The sequence below is a fragment of the Stegodyphus dumicola genome, chromosome 3 (genome assembly GCF_044657685.1).
Source record: "Stegodyphus dumicola isolate Sdum_Otavi_A_Nest chromosome 3, ASM4465768v1".
In the NCBI taxonomy this organism is placed as follows: Eukaryota; Metazoa; Arthropoda; class Arachnida; order Araneae; family Eresidae; genus Stegodyphus; species Stegodyphus dumicola.
Genome location: NC_140770.1, coordinates 123,404,226 through 123,428,377, shown reverse-complemented (window position 1 = coordinate 123,428,377; position 24,152 = coordinate 123,404,226). Strand labels below are relative to the sequence as shown.

The 24,152-nt window shown below is 34.8% G+C and overlaps 1 protein-coding gene across 3 annotated transcripts in view; it reads left to right on the top strand.

The window, feature by feature from the left end:
* LOC118182623 (zinc metalloproteinase-disintegrin-like jararhagin) overlaps positions 1 to 24,152 on the top strand; it is a 162,261-nt gene that overhangs the window by 19,040 nt on the left and 119,069 nt on the right. For all 3 annotated transcript variants that reach the window (XR_015040256.1, XM_085813273.1, XM_085813272.1), the window contains exons 2-3: positions 5,898 to 6,040; positions 18,201 to 18,277. Coding sequence is in view for 2 of the 3 variants with exons in the window: in XM_085813273.1 (XP_085669399.1) it covers positions 5,898 to 6,040; positions 18,201 to 18,277 (220 nt within the window). In the remaining variant the exon portion in view is untranslated. The remainder of the gene's footprint in view (positions 1 to 5,897; positions 6,041 to 18,200; positions 18,278 to 24,152) is intronic.

Below are 24,152 nucleotides of genomic sequence, written 5' to 3'. Positions count from 1 at the left end.
TTTCATTTCTCTGAAAGGCAACATCTTAAATGACAAATGAAAAACAGCATTAAAGTGAAGCAACGCAAAATCGCGTTTCTAGACTAATAGCCCTTTTGAGCTAATAAATAGAGAATTACAATAAAACAAGGTATAAAACAAATAATAACTATATGCATTAAAATACATAAAGAATATTTACTTTAATCAACCATACCATGAATAAATTTTAGCATACCCTGTTTAATAATGCAGCAAAGGTTTAATGGGAAAATGGGAAAACTTTAACATTCTGTTTCTGGACATAGACGTGCTTATAGATGTGCACTATATCTGCAAAAACTCTATAGCGTAAATGTCACTGATTTTCTTTCAGAAACTAATATCGCAGACAAACTTTTGTTTGTCAGTCTTTAGATGTGTTATCGTTTGTTCCTTTCCTTGCGCTTTGTTTTCCTGTCTTACTTGTTTTTCCATTGATTGCAAATGATAAATGTAAGTTTTCCTGTGTATCGCATGAACAGCCTCTTCCGGATGCGGAAAACATCCAGTTTGCATATAATGCGAAGTTCTACGCACGAAATCTTTCTTCCTAATGCTTTTTATATGGAGAGAGAAAAAAAAAGAGAGAGAGAGAAAGAAAAGATTCATGGAATTTAATTTTGGTGTAATAAAAGTTTGCAAACGTTTTATACCTGGTTATAGTTATTTTAAATTAAAGTCTTAAACTTAAGCCTGTTCTTTCTGGTTCTAAATGCATAAATAATCACTCCACTAAACCATGCAAAATAGTGAACCAAACAAAACAAGTGTAAGTGTTTCATTTGTAAATAAAGTTAATTGATATGATTATAAAATCATTTTTTCATGAAAGGAGGATAGTGGAAATTCAATTGAAAAAAAATCGCAGATTTATAATTAGCAATAAGGGGTGGGCATATGAGGTGGTGTATAACGTTTTACAATTTGATATCAAACAAATGAAAACGTTCAACGTAAAAATTAACGAAAATAAACAAGAAATAATTCTTGGGCAGTTTCGTTTGATCTCGGCGCAAATTTATCCACGAATGCTTAAAACCGCTTCTATTAGATATCATTGAACTATATGAATCTAAACTATACTTTAAATATGAATTATTGGAACCTTGAAAACATTCAGACGACGATGCAATAGTCTAGTATTAAGTTTTTAAATAAAATAAGTACAACTCAGAAGAAAGTTTAAAATAAGCTCAATTTATATTTAGTCGTCATTTTGACGCTAATGTTATATGTGCAATAGCAGAATTTTTTAAAAAATCTAAACTTAAACGACCACAAAACATTTTAACACAGAACTTTGGAAATACAGTAGAACTCCAATTATCCGAATCAATTGGGACCGGACCCCATTCGGATAATTGAATTTTCTCCGAAGAAAGGGTCTACGTACACTTTTGTTAATTACTGTATGTAATTTATGTTGAAAATGGGAGAAAAAACTATTTTTAAAGAAAGAGAGGTTTTAATTAATTAAAATGAAAAAGCAAAACTTTTACATACATGTTAGATAGCGTACTCTTCAGTACTTACAAGTGCTGAAAGTCATTGCTTGCTGAATATCTGGTTCAAAGTAACTTGTTTGACGGACACCGTGTCTGCACTTAAAATTTCTTAACCAACCGTTACTTGTTTTAAAGGATGAGCAGCCAAGCTTCTGAGCTAAGATCTTAGTTTAAAAAAAAAAAAAAAAAAAAAAAAAAAAAAAAAAAATCGGAGACGAAATTGGGTTTCCTATACAACATTGCTGCAAAAACCACTTGAAAACGACATGTTCCAAATTTTTGTTTGTTGCTGCCTTCATTGATTTTCTTGAAGAACTTCCATCTTCGTTTTCAAGCAGTGACACGAAGTTTAAAAGTGTAGGTTTGCTCCTTTTAATGTTTGAAATTGTTGATTGTCCAACACTACGTTTTCGTCTTAATTTTTTTCTTAAATTCTGAAAGTGATCGGATAATCGGAGTTCGGATAACTCTAGTTGTACTTTGCTAGTTTTATTCACGTTCAGTTGAAGCATTCATTGAAAGGAATTACGATTGTTTGCATTTTCAGTGATCTTCGTTCACCTCTCGGTGGTTCTAAAGGACAAATTCTTAAATTTTATAGAGCGAATTTAACGTTCCATGTTTACTGTCCAACTACTAATGCTTGAAATAATCTTTTCGCTATTGTACTTGCTATGATTTAAAAGGATTCTAAAAAAGTATAAATTCTATTATAAATACCATGACTCCTTTTTCCTCTTTTTTTTTTTAACTAATTTTATCGTCTAGAAACCGAGAGGGGAAAATTATGCGTGTGGTTTAATTTCTGAAGAGTACAGTTACAGTCAGAACATAACAAATGAAAAGTAGTCGTGGATAAACTAATGATAATTATCATAATATTATTTATTTAAAAGAAACCCATATTACAATAAGAATACATAGTAATATTAACATCAGAATATCTGGTCTATAGCCGATATCTGACGATAACTGAGCCATGTGACGTGTCCGGCTCAATTAGTTTGTAAAGCCCCATGGGCACCTCACATGAGTCGACTGCATTTCCCAAGAGAGATATGTGAGGAACGATGGAATAAAGGGGAACAGACTTTGAGATTTTGAAATATCGAACACATCAGCAGTTGATAAGCTACAATGAGCTGGAATACAAATAAAATAAAAAGAGCAAGGTGAAATCTCATGTTTGGAAAGTTTTTATGTGTTTATTTTTATCAACCTGCCACGTCCGGGAAACTTAATGGAGAATAAACAGCACAAAATACTTTTAAAATAATGAATTCAAGGAAAAATAATATGGATGAAATGTTAATATAAAAATACTGATACAAACTGGATGCAGTAAATAAAAATAAAAATAATCAAGGGAATACAATTTACTAATATACTACTTCTGAAAGGGAAAATCTACGCACAATAAAGCAAGAAGAAAATTATGGCTTTATTATTATTATTATTATTATTATTATTATCATTATTATTATTTTCAAAATCTAGCGCTAAAACGCTAGAGGGAATATATGCCAGGAAATGCGGTATAAATAATTATCCTAAGAATGTGCTAGCTCCTGTGAGTTTAAAATTTATTACAATCATTTATTAAAATGCTGTTCGATCGTTTTTCGTAAAACTCTTTTCTTATTATAACTACAAGCATTTATAAGATATGATATTCTGAAGTTCTAGGCGCCTGCTATCCTGTTGCAAGCAGCAGAATCCTGTTTAATCTAATCAGCAGCGGAACATTTGTAATTAAAATTTTTCTTGTTATAGCAAAATTTTACTTTTAACTTATAATCCCCCCCCCGAGAATCGACGTAGAAAACTCTGCGAAGCTTCTGGCTAGGATCTGTACTTAGGCAGTCACGGCCACGGGGGTATAAAATTTATGAACTTGGTGGTTCTGATGGCCCTGGGAAAGGTCCTCGGGGTCTGGCATGTCCTAGCGCGGCGTGGCACTAGTAGCCCGTGGGGTAACATCCCCGTGGGGTTTGTTGGGTAATGTCCCACTGCGACGGGCAGCCCGAGCAACTGGTAGGTAGCAAATTAACAACCAGTGCCATCTGGGAGATTTCTCCTGGGCGGTGCGTCTCTTTCTCTGATGGCCAGAGCGGAGGTTGAACCTCCGCGCCTGGTTCTATGGAGTGGAGGGACCTGCAGTGTGATCAGTTTCACGGAGCAGGGAATGTCCAAAGGTTGTTGTTGTTTTAGCTTATAATTTTCGTAGCTTTTAGCAGCTAGAATACTTAAGAACTGTTAGCAACTGATCGCTTGGTTCTAATGCTTCAATGACAAGTGCAAAGAAGGGTAAAATCACCGTTTTATCCAACTCAAAATGTTTATAGATGGCCACTCTCGGGCTTACAACAAGCCTCCACTTGGGCTTTAACTTAAGATTGAAAATAAAAAACTAAACTAATGCTAACTAACTAAAAACCAGCCGAAGCGGCACAGAAATAATAACAGAGTTGGGCCTTACTCAAGCTTACCAGCGATTCTTAGCAGACACGTAACAATACGGCCGAACGTACTAAGATTTGGCTATAGAGCTATGATGTGGCCAGAAGGCAGAGCACATTCCACTAAGAATTTCTAAGCTCTTCTGCTGAAGTGACGGACACTTCAAATTAAATACTGGTTTTACCTCATTTACATAAAACGCTGTAATGTTTATTCTGAGTTTTTAACAATTATTTTTAGTTAAAGCTACTTTCCTATCCTTCTTAATTTCAGCTTACAATTTCCTACCAGAATGTGTTTTTAGAATTGCTGTTAATGCAAATGAGTAAGAGCGGTATTTAAATCGAAGTTCCACTGACTTCGTTAGACAGTCAGAGATTCTGACTAAAGCACGTTTGCCTTTTGGCTACACTTTCCCTAAGCTATTTCTAATTTCTACGCTCGGCCGTATTTCAGGCCTTTGATAGTTTCGTCAGCTTAATTGATATTTAGGGGCCAACTGCTTAGAAATCTTGAGAGCTTCGGCTATATCTTTTAATTAAACTTTAAATTTAATTAAAAGATACAGCCGAAGCGTTAAGTTACGCTTACGTTAATTTTCATTTGTTATTACTTTGAGTTCAAGCCCAAGTGGAGGCTTTGCAATACATCCTGAGAAAGGGACCATCTACGAAATTCTTATTTTGAGAAATAAATGGTTATTAACCCTTTTTGAGTTTTACGTATCTGTTTCTGAACTAAACCGAATATTCGCTTACCTGTTCAGGAGGCTCCTACGCACTTGTCTGGTTAATAAAAGGTTGGAACCCCACAACGCGATCCTGAAAACTCTTTCTGGCATTTAACTGTAGGTGAAGAATAAGAAACTAAAGGAAAGCTTAGTCAAAAATAGGAAATTAAAGTAAACCCCTATAAATAAATCAAAATAAGATTTTGAAAACGGGAGATAGATACATTTTCTCCAAGTGATAAAAACACCCCAATAATGCCATTTTACACTGTTAAATGAATATAAAATATTCTTTAAAATACGAGGGCCATCCAGGAAGTAGATTACGTTTCCGTCTGTGTCCGCTAGGGGCGGGGCTAGCGCGGCCATCTTGGGGTCAGAGCGTTGCGCAGCTCAGTCTGCATCTAGCCGTGCTAGTGAGAGGTTCGTGCTGTGCTCCGTTCAGATACTGTGACGGTTTGAAATGTCTGCGTTAATTGAAAATCCCGCGAGCTGCGAGGTGCGCTCAGTAATAAGGTTTCTGACTGCAAAAAACTGTAAACCGATAGAAATCTATCGGCAGCTTCGTGAAGTGTATGGGGACAACATTATCACTGAAGGTGGAGTGCGTCAGTGGGTCATAAGATTTCAAAATGGCCGAACCAATGTTCACGACGAAGATCGAAGTGGGAGACCCAGCATAGTGACCGCCGAACTTCTCGAAAAAGTCGATGCTAAAGTCCGTGAAAATCGAAATTTCACAATAACGGAACTTTCTTTGAGTTTTCCACAAATTTCGCGAAGTTTGTTGCACGAAATCATCAGCGAAAAGCTTGGTTACCACAAGTTTTGTGCAAGATGGAAGGCAAGAAGAGGTAACGAAGTGGTTGAAGGCGCAGGCGGCCGAATTTTTCGACGAAGGAATTTCCAAGCTCGTACATCGCTACGATAAATGCCTTAATTTGTATGGTGACTATGTAGAAAAGTAGTATTTGAGTGTGGCTTTCATCTGTATATAATAAAATTTGTTTCCTATACTTTGTTTATTTTTTTATTCCAAAACGTAATCTACTTTCTGGATAGCTCTCGTATTTCCCTTTACTTCTTTTTGTTCAAAAATTGAAATAATAAAAATATATTTTAATTCCAGATTACTTTAGAATAAGGAATTTTTTTTCTTTGTTTCTTTTATCGTGGATTAGACTTGAGAATTCTTCTTCAGAACGAGCAAAATCAGAACGTCATCAGACAGCTGGGAACAAGATATGAAATTGTTCATCCTTTCCAAATCCGACCAGACTGGGGCCGTGGGTTGTCGACGAAAGTATCTGAAACGAATGGAACGGTAAGTTCAGCTAGAGCATAATATTTCACCATATAGCATAATTATGTATGATACAAGTAAACATGCGTTAATATAATATAGTGTGTTTAAAAGGTCTTAGCAACTAATCATTTTAATTAACTCCAGAGATCCTGCAAACGATAATTGACATTATTCATTGCTCTTTCCTGAAATTCCATCTCTCTTTCCTGAAAATCTCGTCTGCTTACAGATGGAATTTTTGCTGTCGTAAATTCGAAAGCTGAGAAAAAGAATAACAATTATTTGATCCAAATGGTAAAATTATTCTTGAAATTTCCAAACGTCTTGTGAATAGAGATAAAACTTGATACCTGATTATCCTGAGACAAAACGGATGTCATCTTCTTGCAATGGAGATGGTTAGTCGAGGTCACAGAAGCTTCGGTTTCCAAAGTCTAAAGCAAATTCCATGTAGGACACCAATTTGGATTGCAAAAGGATAATTTATAAGAGATGTTTTCCTGACGGACAGATTGAGAATTCATTATTTGATAAAGACGCAATAGATAGATTTACGAGTTTTTTTTTTTTTTTTTTTTTTTTTTTTTTTTTTTTTTTTTAGGAATTTTGGTTTATCTAAAATATCGCTTGTTTGTGGATAGAATTTTCTATGCAATGTTTTCCATCCAATGAACATTGAAGGTCACCAATCAATAGCTCAACAAAGACTAACAGCAAAGGTTTTCTTCAAAGCTGTAATTAATTCTGATTTTCGAACAAATTGTTAGTGGCGATAGACACTTCATACTTTGCTTATATAACTCTAAAACAAAACGTCAGTCATCTCTTTCTGCTGGAAAAGGCTCACCACAATCACAGAAACCTCAGTTTCAGGAATCTCGGTTAAAGCTAGTGTTTGCGATCCTTTTTTTGGATTGTAGGTAAAACTCACAAGGAATTTATACTTGATAAATTTTAAACCAATGCCATGTTTTGTAAAGATTCATTGGACAGATTTCTGAAGAATGCACAGCCTGAAACTGCCTGTTGAGATCTGAAAACATTCAATCCAATAACTGGTTTCTGCAGAACGACGATACGAGAAAAATAATACAATTCTCACTTACTTTATTTTCCAGATATTTTGGTCTGTAGACTAAATTCTCCTCTCCTCCACATTTAAGTAGTTTTGGTAACACTTAAGTAGTTTTAGTAACATTAGTAACATTTAAGATATTCGGAAAATTCTAACAAGAAACTTAAAGCAGCATTCCAGAAGATAAGTGAATCAAGCAGGTGCCAAACGTTGTGTAGACATATAAGGATTCTATGTTGAATGTTTAAGAAATAAATATGGATTTCGATATTTTGTGCAATATTAATTCTAAAACTTTTTAGAAGTTCTCTGCTCAAGAAGTAAATTTTGTCTTTCAGTTGTTGTATTTTATGTTTGCTTTACAGCTGTTTATAACTAACGTCGAAAGTACATTAGTCGATGAAGTTAATATCATTATAACATTGTATAAAAAATCATAGCCTGGTGTTTTTGGCCAGTGCAACTGGAAAAGTTTCGTTTCCTATGTAAGGATCTTAAGTTTTACTAACGTTTATTTTTATTTTGAATCTTTACTATCACTTCTTATTTTCTACTTCCGGCCAGAATTATAAGCGTTAAGGTTTTTATGCAAAGTTGTCTGGCGAACGCCAAGTATTTAAGTTGTGGCTTTTTGCCAAGCGAGAGAGAGGAAGCAGTGAGTTCGAAGCAGGCCGCTTACCTTAGAAGTTACTTAGTTGCTGTTTGCCTTCCAGACCAGAGGTTTTAAAATTCTTGATAAATTTAAACGTATTGTAGTGTTCACAGTCTCTGTACTACATACGCTTCCTGTTAATATAAGGCCAATCTTCCACGTTTATTATTCTAAAGTTAAATTAGAGTTTAGTTTTATTTTTTATACTTTTACGTTAGACCCCAAGTAGCGGGTCAGTGTATTCCGAAGTACGGAAGTTATTGTATATAGAGAAAAATAAAGGGTTTTGTATACCCTTCGTCTGTATCCTGTCTACTTACCACAATTAGTGAACATAGCTTTAGTAAGCTCTCTGTTCCGAGTCAGGTCCTTGTATGTTCCCGAAGAAGGTAAGAAGGAACATTGAACCTGATAGTGGCGCCCAACGAAGAAGAATAACCATGGCCGAGTTTCAAGAAGAACCTGTGCTGCCTGCAGAAACGGCTCAGAATCCAGAAATGCCAGCTGCCGCCCTGGAAGGATTTGGTTACATCGTCCAGACCATGCGCGCTCCGATGAAACCAGAAGCAACGTTTAATGGAAACTCACCGGTAACCAGTTTTTTGGAAAAATTGGATGACCACTTCATGCTCTACCCCGTGCACGAGTTTCAAAAAGTTACCTTAGCTACCAGCGCATTGAGGGGCCAAGCGCTTAACTGGTTCAAATGTATAGGCAGAAGTCTCTTGGGTCAAGCAGGAAGTCCCACCTATACTTACGAAAATTTCAAGACTGCCCTACTAAAAGCCTTCCCTGTTGTAAGGGATCGTGCGAAATTAGAAACGGAACTTTTCAGTATATATCAACAAAGAATCGAAAACCTCTCGAGCTTTATTTTAAGAAAAATTCACGTTTTCAAGCTCTTGTATGGAAACCGTCCGGATCCTGAAATAATTCAAGTGATTTTACCGAGGTTACTGCCCCAAGTGCAAGACTTTATTGAATTAAGAAATCCGACTACACTGGAAAAGTTATTTGAGCTAGCAATCCAGTTTGAAAGTAGAAGAACGGCGGACGTCGAAAGAAGACGCCAATATCAACAGCGAAACCAATTTGGTACGCCAAGACTACAGCAAACTCAAGCACACGGCTACGGAGAAAAAGCGAATCAGTCGGCAAGGAAACCCGAGCATTCAAAAACAGCCGGCGAACGTCGACAGTTCAATAGCAACCCAGGAAAAAAGTCTCAAGTCCAGTGGAAAAAGAAGGAAAGCACGGAAAGGAAAAATAATTTAAACTAAAACGGATTTCTGCTGACGAGAGGGTGCGGAAATCCGAAGGCCACGAAAACCCCTCTTCCTACAAGTTAAATACAGTAATGGTGAAAAATTTGACTCTTCCGAAGATTGAAGTCTTGGTGAATAATATCCCAGCCACCGCACTCCTGGATACCGGCGCGCAGTGTTCCTGTGTGGCAGAAGATTTTTGTAGGAAGTATTTTCGAAAATACCGCATATATAATGCGGATAATACGACAGTGTTAGCGGCGCAAGGAGAAAAATGTAAGTGCGTAGGTAAAGTACCTTTGTATATCCGTATCAAGGACGAACAAGTAAAGGTGATGTTTTTTATAGTAAAGAATCTGCAAGCACATTTAATTTTAGGAATAGATTTTCTTTCAGAAGCACAAGCTACGCTGGATTTTAATGAAGCGTCCCTTAAGCTGACAATGAAACCAGTTCGTACAGAAAACGCTGAACCGCCGATGTTAAAACCTCCCTAATGACGAGCAAGGAAGAATCCGACAAGTGGTAAGTGAATTTGCTTCGTTATTTAGTGATATTCCAGGATTTACTCAGGTTACTAACCATAGTATTGACACCGGAGATGCAATGCCAGTTCGTCAAAAACCATACCGGTATGATAAGAATAAGGAAAAAATTATAGAATGGCATATTACCGATATGCTACGTAAAAAGATCATTACGCCCATCTCAAGTAGTTATGCTAGCCCGGTGGTTTTATGTAAGAAAAATAATGACTATCCTTTGACGCATCCAAAAAGATGGAGATTCGCTATTGATTACCGTAAATTAAACTCCATAACTAAATATCCGGTATATCCGTTACCGATCATTGAAGAAATTTTAAGGAACATAAAATCAACCAAATTTATGACGACTTTAGACTTAACGACTGGTTATTTTCAAATAGGGGTTAGGCCTGAAGACGTGCCTAAGACTTCTTTTATAACCAAGTCTGGTACTCATGCATTTTTGCGGAAATTATGCCGTTTGGTCTTTCAGGGGCCCCGGCAACATTTCAGCGATGCATGGACATTGTGTTAAGACCTGTTCTTGGAAAGTCCACATTTATCTATTTAGACGATATCATTATTACTAGTGATAATCTCGACCAACATGTACAGGATTTAAGACAGGTGTTTTCTTTATTAAATGAGGCCGGTCTAAAAGTTAATGTCGAAAAGTGCAAATTTGCAGCCCCTGAATTAAAATATTTAGGTTACAAAATATCTCAAAAAGGGATCGAGACAGATGAATCAAAAATAATCGCTGTACAAAAGTATCCGACTCCAAACACGGCAAAGAAGCTCTCTTCTTTTCTAGGACTTTGTTCATATTATAGGTCCTTTATAAAAAATTTTGCAGCTATTGCTGAACCATTGTTAAAATTAAAAAGGAAAAAGGCAAGATTCTCGTGGACGGCCGAAGCCAATAGTGCTTTCGAAAAATTAAAACAAGTATTAACGCAAGCCCCTGTGTTGAAATTTCCTGAAAAGGATGAGAATTTAGAAATTTCAGCGGATACTTCGGATTATGCGGTAGGAGCGGTACTTTCGCAAAATCAGCAGCCCGTGGCACTTTTTAGCCGAACTTTAAATGAAACACAAAGAAACTATTCCGCGACCGAGAGAGAGGCACTTGCAGTTCTGTTAGCAGTGCAAAAGTTCCGAGTCTATTTTGGAAAGGCGCCGATAACAGTGTACTCTGATCATGCGGCGGTAACTAGATTGTACTCAGGGAAAAATTTATCCCCAAGGTTAATAAGATGGGCACTCAAGCTGCAAGAATATAATCTGGTAATCAAGCATACCCCCGGTAAGGAAAATATCGTAGCAGATGCCCTATCAAGAATTAAAATAGATGAACAAGGGAATACCGTAAAGGTGGCAATTCTCATAGCATGTACAATAAATTCCCGAGAAACTGTAATAACCGAACTGGGTAAGGATCCTGAGTTTGGAAGTATTTATGAGTATTTAAAGGATCCTGAAAATTTTAGCCACCAAGATATTGTGGCGATAAGAAATAGGGCGGCCTATTACGAACTAATAGATGGTCTATTATTTTATACAAAAACTACGAATTCCAACAACGAATTTCGACCTGTTATCCCAGCTAGTCTTAGATTAAATATCCTGCATGAGCTCCATGACAGCCCTTTAGCTTCTCATGCTGGTATTCGAAAAACTATCCGACGCGTACGCTAGGCAGTCTACTTTCCTGAACTGCAAAAGTTAACAAGGGCGTATGTCCAGTCCTGCCCAACATGTCAAGCAGTTAATTATATTAATTTCCGCCCGGGCGGGTTTCTAAATAGTATTAAATCCGAATTTCCAAATGAAATAATTGGCATCGATTTATTGGGCCCTTTCCCAAAAAGTCAGTTAAATAAAAGTCGCTATCTCCTTGTTATGGTTGATCATTTTAGTAAATGGACCGAAATTGTTCCCTTAAAACGAGCCTCCGCGAAATTAGTTACTGATTCTATTTTAAATAAATATATTTTAAAATACGGGGCGCCCCTAAAAGTTATATCGGATAATGGTCCTCAATTTGTAAGTAATATATTTGAAGACATGTGCCAAAAACTGGGCATACGTCATTTAAAAATGGTCCCGTATCGGCCGCAATCAAATATAGCGGAACGGGTCAATAGAAATATAGTGAAAATTATCCGTACTTATGTTAAAAATTTTCATAAAAGCTGGGATAACTATGTCAATGAATTTGCTTTCGCCCTTAGGACCGCAAAACATGATACAACGGGCAAAACTCCTGCTGAGTGATTTCTGGGCAGAAAGATTATAACACCGTTAGATAATTTATTTTATGTGCAACAAAGAGCCCCAGAATTTAAAATGGGTGATATAGAAAAACTAATAAAAGAAGCAAAAAAGAATACGGAAGTAGCACAAAGAAAACAGAAGCTCTATTATGATTTGAAACGACGGGGAGTAACTTATAAAGTAGGGGATGAAGTTTTAAAAATTAAGCATTCACTTTCTTCAGCACCAGAAGATAAAACTGCCAAATTTTTTCCACGATTTGAAGGACCATATGTTATAGAAAAAATAACTCACGCTGTAGTAGTGTTAAAAGCCAGAAATGGTGAAACCTGTTCCGCAAACATTGATCAAATCAAGCCCTACTTCGATCGTAATAAAATGCAAATATTTTCAGATCTTTTGCAGGATCCGGCATGGCAGACACCGCAGGCACAAGCTCCAGAGGTGGAAAAACGACAAGTACAAGGGGAAGCCAATAAGAGGCAGGAGCAAGTGAAAAGAAAATTACCCCGCGGAAAAATTGAAGGTAGCAAGAAAAAGAAGCCGTTCCACCGTCCAGAAAAGAGAGTTCACGAACACCCCCAGAATGAAGAAGGGAGAAGGACGACGTATGTGAAGAGAACCAGGAGAAATGACGGCAACTATAACCCGGCTCTAAAACGGAAGATCGACTCATCCGACAGGACTCTCCGCAGTAAATGTAGCCGAACTGCGGAAGGGCCATCAGCGGCGGAGGAAAAGTTACAAGGAAAATTTGAACTGCCAACAACGAGGTCCAAGCAGGAACACGACAGAAGTTTTCCGGTTCCGCCAAGACCAGCTGCCATCAAACGGCCAAGACCACAAGCAGAGGAGAAAAAGAAGGTATTCAAGGGTGACCGAACTGGTGAAAAAAGGAAGCTTCGAGAGGAAGGCACTGAAGGCCGAGCCCGTACAAGAAGGAGGATAAATCACACAACTATCTGCAATACCTTTAAAGACTGAGCCCAGAAAAGGATGTCCGAATATCACAAAGTTAAGTAAAATTTTATGTTACTTTGCATACTTAAGTTAATCTTTCATTCTTACTGCAAGTGGCAGATTTCAAGAAGTTTTACCTCATGCGAGGTATACCTTTATCGCCAAAAGGGCGAGAAATGAGTTGTTACCGATTTTCGTATTATGTTTTTAAATTACTCGCGCGTAAAACTAAAGTTGATGTATAATAGCGTTGTGTAAAGACTTAAATATTGAAAAAAAGTTATTGTATAAATTTTATTTAAAACATTCTAGCAAGAGAGAAGTTTTAGTCTGAAAGACTTTTTGAAATGTAGTATTTCAATGTAGAAAGAATTGGCACTTGCTTTGAAAAGAATAGAAGTTAACAATGTAGTACAAATGTATGTTTTCAAATGTGTAAAATTAACGGCATGTTGATATGTTCATATATATAATGTGAACTGTTATTTTAAATGTTAAGAAATACCGTGATATGGTAAAAGTGAATGTTAAAATTTTTTTATTCGTGTGACTGTAAAAAGATTAAAGCATGGCGAATATGTGTTAAAGGTTGAATGATGTAGTTAGGCTCTCTGACACTACACTTTAGAGTTAGACACTTTCAGAATAGTACCTCAGGGTTTAGAGTTGAAATTAGGGTGTGTTAAGAGGTCTTGTTATGTTGAATTTTAACACGTTAGTGTTTTGATTGTAGGAGGAAGTGTGGAACACGTAGACAGAAACACATTCGTGTTTGGTGTTCTTTTACAACACATGTCAGAGAGCACGGGGAGAGATAATTAAAATAGTCATGAATGAAATAAGAATGTTAAGAGAAGTATAATTGTATATGTTACTTGCCATTTCATTGTGTAACATTTCATTAAACTAGTTTTCCTTCCAGATCTCTGGAAGGAACCAGATTTGAATAAAAGCTCCTGTTTAGATGCAGTACAGATGAAAAAAAAAATTGTTGTATATCCTGGGATATATATGCTATTGTAAAAATGTAAAAATATATGCTATTGTAAAAAAAAAAACAAATTTCTTTCTTTTAAATTTTTAGTTTCTAGCGAAGTATGTTTGTAAAAGATTGGCCTCGCGTTAGATTCTAGAGCTAAAAGTTTTCAACAAGGTCGTTTTAGACCTCAGTTTCAAACTAATTAACTCTGGCGGTAAGTATGTAAGGATCTTAAGTTTTACTAACGTTTATTTTTATTTTGAATCTTTACTATCACTTCTTATTTTCTACTTCCGGCCAGAATTATAAGCGTTAAGGTTTTTATGCAAAGTTGTCTGGCGAACGCCAAGTATTTAAGTTGTGGCTTTTTGCCAAGCGAGAGAGAGGAAGCAGTGAGTTCGAAGCAGTCCGCTTACTTTAGAAGTTACTTAGTTGCTGTTTGCCTTCCAGGCCAGAGGTTTTAATCCTCTTGATAAATTTAAACGTATTGTAGTGTTCACAGTCTCTGTACTACATACGCTTCCTGTTAATATAAGGCCAATCTTCCGCGTTTATTATTCTAAAGTTAAATTAGAGTTTAGTTTTATTTTTTATACTTTTACGTTAGACCCCAAGTAGCGGGTCAGTGTATTCCGAAGTACGGAAGTTATTGTATATAGAGAAAAATAAAGGGTTTTGTATACCCTTCGTCTGTATCCTGTCTACTTACCACAATTAGTGAACATAGCTTTAGTAAGCTCTCTGTTCCGAGTCAGGTCCTTGTATGTTCCCGAAGAAGGTAAGAAGGAACATTGAACCTGACACCTATACTAGAAGTTATGACAGTAACTAACGATATTGCAGAGAACAACCATTTTTAAATCATTTTAGTTTGAAGATCATTGAACATAATAACACATAATAATACTCCAGTTCTTCGAGGGAAGGGAGAATAAAATTAATTCCATTCGATAAATAAAATATTAGAAACACTCGCAGAAACACTAAACAAATAAAGTTCATGGTGGAAAATGAATAAAATATGCATGTAAGATAAAAAAAAATATGTAAATCAAAAGGATAACATAATTTAGTAATAGCTCCATAATTACTCTTTTTAATTTGGGTATTTTCACTCTGTATTTTAAAAATAGTAGTAACTTTTCTGGTCTGGGTCATTTCTAGATTAATAAATATCATATGACTTTTACATAATAATGATGGCATAGCTAATTCGAACTGAAATCTTTCTCTTAATTAGCCTTCATACTGGATAATTAATATGCTAATCTTCATACTGAATAAAATATGCATGTAAGATAAAAAATATGTAAATTGAAAGGATAACATAATTTAGTAATAGCTCCATAATTACTCTTTTTAATTTGGGTATTTTCACTCTGTATTTTAAAAATAGTAGTAACTTTTCTGGTCTGGGTCATTTCTAGATTAATAAATATCATATGACTTTTACATAATAATGATGTTATAGCCAATTCGAACTGAAATCTTTCTCTTAATTAACCTTCATACTGGATAATTAATATGCTAATCTTCATACTGAATAAAATATGCATGTAAGATAAAAAATATGTAAATCAAAAGGATAACATAATTTAGTAATAGCTCCATAATTACTCTTTTTAATTTGGGTATTTTCACTCTGTATTTTAAAAATAGTAGTAACTTTTCTGGTCTGGGTCATTTCTAGATTAATAAATATCATATGACTTTTACATAATGATGATGACATAGCTAATTAGAACTGAAATCTTTCTCTTAATTAGCCTTCATACTGGATAATTACGCACTCGCTTTCTATACCTCAGCGTATCTAGACTGTTGATTGCTGCTTCTTTTCTTTTGAAAAACAATAAAAAATGTAAATGTCTTGAAATAGTGCCAGGAGAATTGTTGCCAGAAATGTCAATTGAAATAAAAATGAATATTTAATCTGCCTCGACTGTCAAGTTTACACTTCAATATGGATCAACATTTATGCCATCAGCATTTCTACAGCATTACATGCATGATTTTTTTTAGAACTTTACTCTATTTTAAATAAACTCATTAAGCAGTAAAAATGTTTTTATTTACCAAAATATTTTTAATCAAGGTTGTAACATTTGCTGTAGGTTCTAAATAACTTAGCTCTATCAATACGGTACCGGTGCGGTGTTACTTTTGTTCTGTGAGGTGAATCATTTCCATCAGAATATCTAACAAACAGGCAGAGAGTGAAACAGACAGACATAAAATTAAAACACTTTAAGTTTATTCTACCTCATCTCTTGTGAGTGCTTAAATTAAAATATACAGCCTAGCAAATCTAGACCTGGTTTTAGAACTCAAAGCATCCTTTCACAATGGTTATAAATGCAACAATTTAAATCTAATGTAACTAGAGACAACAGGATTGCCTAGATTATGACAGAATTTCGAACATAGTTATTCCCAGCAAGATTAGCATTAGCATCTCCGATGGATATTTTTTCAATCAGTGAGGGAGCAAACCGCAGGCCAAAATCTCAAACTCTTATTCATAAATCTCTAAATTATTTAGCAAAACAAACTCCAGAAGAAGCGAAACTCATGGCTAAAAGATGCAAAAAGGAAAGAGTGGATTCAAATTGCGTTTCGTTAGTAAAATTTAAACATAAATGCCCCAATGTATGATTTGATGCCGCAATGATAAAGCCGTAGAGCTGATAACAGTGACGGGTTTTGAATCAAAATTGTCAAAGAATATATTTAGTGAACTGAATGAAATTATTCCTATTATTCCAATGTAGTAGTTATATGCGTGCCCCAATTCAACTTCTAATTGAATATAATCAACAGTATTATGATAATACTTAAAAGAATCATTTTTACTTCTTTGTACTAAGTAAAGGAAGTACTAGAATCGCGAAAAATTTCAGGTATCATATTTCAATGAAAATATCCATTTTAACACTCTCTAATCCATTTAAACGACGTTTTTGTTTGACATCTGTATATACGGACTAAACAAAGGACTCTTTTTTCCAAAACGGATTGTAAAATGGATTCAGAAGAGATTTTTTTTTTACGTCTGTACGTACATACGTATGTATCTTGCATAACTCAAAAATGAGTAGTGTCAGAACGTTGAAATTTTATAAATAGGTCTGCTATAACATGTAGTTGTGCAGCTTTCGTTTTAGTTGTAATAATCGGCTAACCAAAAGTGTATATAGTATACTAAATTCATTCTGTTACCCGGATCGGTGAGCTCAGTTTTTTTATTCTTATATGTTGATAAATTGTTAAGTTTATGCTTTAAAAGTGATTGAAATATGTTGTTCTTATGCTCCGGTTAAGTTTTTTATGTTTTTAGTTAATCTGCATGTAATAGCTATAAAATTATCAACAATTTAAAAGTTGCTAAATAGCTACTAAACATAACGAGACCACCTTTTCTTTACATTTGAAACTCTTATTAGAATAGTGAATTAAGTCAGCTTCTGCACCAACTTTAGTGTCTTTTTGCCCAGTGGGAGCAAAAGTAAACTTTCATTTTGGTCCACCACAAAATATGTCTTCTTGCCCATTGGTCGAATTGATGTTTTCTGTTAATCAAATTTGAATCGTATTTTTTTTTTTTTTTTTTTCCTGTTTTTAACTGTATTTGGCGTTTTATGTTTTTCTGTATTTTACAATTTTTAATGAAGATGTTTTGAATTTTATGTATTTTTGTCTTGCCGCAAAGTGAGAACTGAACTGATTTAATGAGAAATATATCTCTAATGAAACTCGAGGAAATAAGTTTAAAAGAAATGCAGCAAAAAAAAAAAAAAAAAAAAAAAAAAAAAAATGTGTATAATTTAATAGGTTGTACAAGGAAGTCATGTGGAGTCCACATCATATTTTTTATTTTAGTAATTTAACTAGAACCATATCATTCAAAAATTTCTAAATTATTTATGTTATATTTTTTAGTTCATCGAAAAAGATAAAATCAACAAAGAAAGACAATCGCTGCTTTTGAATACTGGAAAAACAGTTTTTGTGTAAAGCCTGAAGTTTTGAAGTAATAAAAATAAATGCATAACGTCATTATTTCATTTTTTCTTCAAGGTAATTCATTTACTCGATGAAGAAAATTTATTCTTAATTTATTAAAACTTTTGCTTGCTTTAGAAGTTCGACCTCGTTATCACTAAATTCGTGCCACTTCTAACAATAAAGGATAAAACATTTTGATTTTTAAAACCATATTACAATTTTAATGAGTGTGAGAGAAGCTGATTTTCATCTTTAAATTATTATATTTATTTATTATCGTTATCCACATTCTCATTATTATTGTTCTAACTATTGTTACATGATTCCAGATACGTAAGGGGCTATCTGGACAGATCTTGATTCGAAATTGCTTGTAATAGTTTATTTGCGGTATAACTTATCTATACATGATCCGTATATATTTTGTTTTATTTTTAGGTCTATCATATAAAGAAAACATCTCTTTTGATCGACACTTACGAGTATAAACTGCATTTAGATCTAGTGTTAAATACGTAAGTAAAATGTGCTATGCTGAAAACAGAGGGTGTTTACTTATATTTAGAACGATTTCGGGGCCGTTTAATTAATGTTTAAAATGTAAAATCTTCTTCTTCAATGGCCAGACAGCCCAGGATGGGCCCTTGCCTTCCTCAGAATCGAATTCCAAGCTCTTCTATCCCTGGCCATGGACGTCCAATTGGTTATTTTTAAAATTCTTAAGTCTGTTTCCAAACAGTCGAGCCACCTAAGTTTAGGTCTCCTTCTTTTCCGGATGCCGAATGGTCTGGCCGAAAAGATCTTTTTAGTTACTCGATTTTCATCCATTATGCACAGGTGTCATGCCCATTTAATTATATGAATCCTTATATACTTTACTATATCTATTTCTTTAAAAGATTTATAGAGTTCAGAGTTAGTTCTTCTTCTCCAGATATTGTTACATTTTATGCCACCAAAAATACTTCTCAACATTTTCTTTCAAACACAGAAATGATACTTTTAGCTTTTTCTGTCATTGCCCAGGTTTCAGCAGATTATCTAGGAATGAGTCTGATTAACCTTTTGTAAATTAAAATCTTCGTATTTCTGCTAGTGAAGTTAGACTTCAAGTATTTTTTGAGACCGAAGAAACATCGGTTAGAATCTGTGATTCTACTACGGATCTCAGGCATTAAATCATTGAGAGTAATAACTTCTGATCCTAAATATTTAAATTTGCTAACAGTTTCTAATTTGTAATTCCCAGTTTCAAAATAGGGGCTGCTGTTATTACCACATGGCATGTATTTAGTTTTATTTTGGTTGACTGCTAGATGCATTTTGCTGGCTGCAGCCTCTAAAGATGTAAAAGCCTGTCTAAGTGACTCGGGAGTGCGTGCGACTATGTCGATATCGTCAGCAAACTCAAAAATCTGAACAGACTTGTTGAAGATAGTTCCAGGAGTATTAATGTTGGATTCTTTTATGATTTTTTGGAGGGCAAGGTTAAAAAGCAAGCAGGCCAGTACATCACTCTATCTGAGCCCACTTGAAACAGCTCCAAAAGATTATTCTGGATTTTAAGTTTTGTTAAAGTTTTGTTTCAGTAAGAGTAATGGTGACCAAATTTATAAATTTTTCAAGTATCGCAAATTCTCTGATAGCTTCAATTAAATATTTTCTGTTTATTGAATCGTAGGCAGTCTTAAAATCAATAAATAGGTGGTGTGTTGCAATGCCATATTCATTAGTTTTTCCAAAATTTGCCTAATGTTAAAGATTTGTTCTGCTGTAGATCTTCCTTTGCGGAAACCACATTGGTAATCACCTACAATATTTTCTGTATAAGTTTATAGTCTACTAAAAATTATATTGGAAAATAGTTTGTAAAAAGACAAAGGAGACTGATTCTCCTGTAGTTGGTACATTCCAAAATGTCTCCTTTTTTGTGTATAGGACAGATGATGCTCAGTTTCCAATCTTCGGGCAAAACTTCTTGGTTCCAAATTAATTCGATGAGGTGATGTATTTTCGAAATGTTTTGACCTGCAGCACTTTTAATAAGTTCTGAAGTAATCGAGTCAGGTCCAATGGCCTTGTTATTTTTGAGCTTTTTAATAAAATGTAAAGAGTAATTTTTTTAAATATTTGATCTGATAGCCGCTTTTCTAGACTTTAAATTTCATCCTGATTTCTAAGACAGAAGGGCTTTTCGTAAAATTTACAGCGGCATTGATTTCCATTTATCTTCCAATAACTTCCTCTGTCACTTTGCGTCTATCCTGGTGCGTTTACGCTTAGAAAGAGCTCTTATTGAGAGACCAAAGGCACAATGGTCCATAAGTGAAACGTTAGGAGATTTCGCAGGAATGCGTTGAAATGTTACACTTAATACCTATATTAGCCTTCCAATTGTTCAAGAAATGCAATGCTACTTTTCGAAGTATTGCTTGTTTCTTTGTTTCCTTGTTTCTTGTCTTTTAAATTGAGATAAAGAAATGCAGTTTCTTCCTTAAATATCGGTTGTAAAATTTTCTCTTGATTTTACGTTGAGTTGATTTGAACATTTTCCCAGTCTTTTCATTTTTAATTTCATTCTGCAAGAGAATCAATCGTGCGACAATCATAAGTTCTTCGCTCAAACTTTCGTTGCATTGACGAAGAGAGCTTTTCTTGTTTACAGTCGTTTAGGTAAATCACTGTTCCATCAAGGATCACAATGCATTTCTAGTTATCTTCTGTTAAATAGTTTTCGTATAGGGTTCTACAAATTGTTTTGTGTATATAAAACCTGGTGGGCATATCTCGGTAAAACATATCACTCAAACCACAGCTTGTTCACATGCGACATTTTGAAAGAAGAATAAATTTAAAAATAGCAGACGGTATCTCATTTCAAACAATAAGCTATTGTGAGATAAGTTTAGTGTAAAGCATCTGCTTTTTTTTAAATTTTATATCGAAATCATTCTAAAAATGTGTAAAGAGCCTCTGTATTTTTATATGTGCTTTTATGTTTTACTTTTTTATGTGATAGCTAGTTTAAAGGACAGTTGTTTGAAATTCTTTAAAACAATAAAATATATATATAATGAAGAGTATTTAAGACTCCGGTTAGTATAATTTTACGAATATCCTGAGTTAATGACTGCAGAGTCGAAAAACTGCGTTTATCGCTTCGAAATCACTTAGTATAATCTATAGTTGAAAGGTTAAATTTAAAAGAATTACACTTTCCCAAACAGCACCATAACGTGTGGAAAATAAATATATTTTATTTCTTGCAAGTAGAAACATATTTCTATAACCTCAAATTTGTTGATTAAATTTTAAAGACAAATAACTTGCGCTTTGCCGAGTAGCAACACATTTAAGTTCCTGAGTCAGTTAATCAAAATGTCATTAAGTTCGCGCAAAACATAACGTTAGTAAATAAATAAGGATAAAAATAAAAATCAGAAAGTTATCAGATTTTATATTACGCCCAAAGAGGCGTTTTTTAACGTTTTGTGTGTTACCTTTACCTATTAAATATCATGTTCGTCACACTTAAACCATGAAATTCAATTCCACAGCAATATCACAAAATATTTAAAAGAGCAAATCTTTAAAATTTAGGATACACATTCTCACTTGTTGGAGATATATGTGTTTTTACTCGTACAGAGTTGCCATTGCTTGCTTTGAAATCGTTGAGTTTGTTATTAAAAGAATTCTTTAATGTTTGACAAAATATGAAATAGGTAATAAAACAAATTCCAGATTTCGGCTTCCAAATGCCCATATTTGAATAGAGAACTATGTTATTCAAAATTTGATGTCTCTAGGTACCGTTATTTTTTCACGGTGCAAGAAACATACATTCATTTATGCAGATTCTTCATTATTTAATTTCTTTAAATATAATGCAAGGCCGTATTATTTGGTGGCAACAATTTGAAAATGAACTGATGCAAAATGCCAAAACTAAATTATAGTCTTTCTTGGCAAATGGCTCCTTTGGGCTAATAATAATTTATACTATTAAAATATGTGCGCATTTTATCTATTTGTTTGTGGCATTATCTTTTCCGAAACGGAGGGAAGTTGAGTTTCGAAAGAGGTACCCCGAATTTTGAAACTTTGGTGGAGAGCCATTTCGACCATTGTCATCTTCGTATGAACTTAATCAGCAGAGATATTAATCAAAAGCTCTGAAAATTCTAATTTTCGTCCTCATTTCTCCAAGTGACAGTAGTTCCACGCGCTGTAGATAAAAATCTGCTTTATTTAGAAAAGTGTTGCCACTGCTCACTTTCAAATCGTAGTTTTTTTATAAAAAATTTGTAAGTTTTACAAAATATTGCAGAACATTATATTATATTGGGTCACGTTATGCTGTCGATGAAAGCACGCGATTTCATGTGACGTCATTGTATGTCGTTAATGTCAGCATTTTAAATAAATAGCTGCTTATAGGTACCATTTTTGTTTCAGATTGAGATAATTGACACGGTATATTACTGCTACATTAAATTCTTTTATTGATAAAAAGCTGTTATATTGCATTACATTTAATCATGACGAAATACGTATACATATAAACCTGAAGTGCCCGAGGATTTTGTTTCCTGGATTGGGAATAAGAAAATTATTTACGAATTGGTTGTTGCTTGGAAAGATTGGTATTATAGTTCGACCGTCTCAAACGCAACCTTGTCTGGCATTCTGCCAATATACATAGACTCGTCCAAAAGGGGCGTTATTACTTGCTGCGACGTAAAAGTCTTCTCTTCTTCGGAAAGAGGGAATTTATGTACTCGAGGGAAAGAAAGTCCCCATCCTTCCACCCTAATTTGACAATTCGGTCCGAATGGCGCATGCATGTTTGCGCTCATGGTCGCGGATGAGGCGGCCGAACTAGACTTCATTCGTACTGAAAAGTTTTCATGCACTTTTTTTTCAGGTGTATATAGAAGTTATAATTTTTACTTTAGTCGCAGGTAGCAACTTCTTATGCTGTACATTAAATTAATAATTCATTTTATTTTCAGTATACAGATCTTACGAATATTGGTTTGGCCATAGGCCACTCATCTGGCGGGCTTGCCCACTAGTTCTGATAAAAAATCTGAAAGAACTCTGATTTTATCTTAGCACAAACTGCGTTTTTTTTTACGATTTATATTACTTTTGCTAACGTTGTAGAGTCATTAGGTTAATTGGAAGCAGAAAAGATGAAAAATTAGCAACCGCCTTCGCTGGGATTCGAACCACGGATCACTGGAATACCGGCCCAGCGTGCTAACGTTACACCACGAAGGCACGCTAGGGAAGTGGGAGAAATACCTTATATACTCCCCTTCTTAAAGGGCGACCTGGGTTTTAGGGCACCTAGTCGCCAAATCCTGGGTGCGGAGAATCATCATCAACAATCCTTTTTAATTCGGGCGCCACTTGTAGAGTCATTAGGTTAACTGGAAGCAGAAAAGATGAAAAATTAGCAACCGCCTTCGCCGGGATTCAACCACGGACCTCTGGAATACCGGCCCAGCTTGCTACCGTTACACCACGAAGGCACGCTAGGGAAGTGGGAGAAATACCTTATAACGTCATAGTTGATTAATTTGATTTTGGGCTCACATCTGTTGACTATACTTTCTTTTAGCGTTCTATTGTCCCACAGAATTGAAAATGGAAATTTTCATCCGTTACTTCAAGAGCTAGGAAACATTTATTTACGTAGTATTCTAAAAACCTCTTTTGGTATACTCTAGCAACATCATCGTTAAACTACATCGTTTTTCCTAGAGGGTTAAATAACGTGGCTCTAGGTGCTCTAGGTGGCTCTAGGTGCCGCCATTTTTCCACAGTGTAAGGATAAAACAATAAATCAACCTTCTCAATGCTTCCAAATAGTCAAGGATCTGATTATAGACTTCTGCAATTTTAAACTAAAGAATAGTAATTTTTTTCACAAAAAACTTTTTTGTACTATTCAGTTCAAACGCCCTTCTTACGATCAGTTAAAAATACCTAGCATCTTTAAAAAATTTCAACACTTGCTTCCTGACCAACCACTTCAAATTAAGCCCTGTTTTAAATTTGAAAAAACCTTAGGTCAACTTGTTATCAACCACCACGTTATACAAGATAATAGCAAATGTAATTGCCAAATGCCTGTCTACAAAAAATATGTCGATCCTTTCCACCAACATGTCATTACTGGAGATCTTAATATCATTGAAGATATAGAATTGCGAACCCTTATGCAACTTGGCACCAAATTTCGTCCTACTTTCGGTATTAATAAGCACATTTGCCTCAAACAATTCAATAATGATCTTGATAAATTTATCATATTAGCTAGTAATAGATCCAATTTACCTACTACAACTTTTCTTGAATGGAAAGCTGCACTAATTAAAG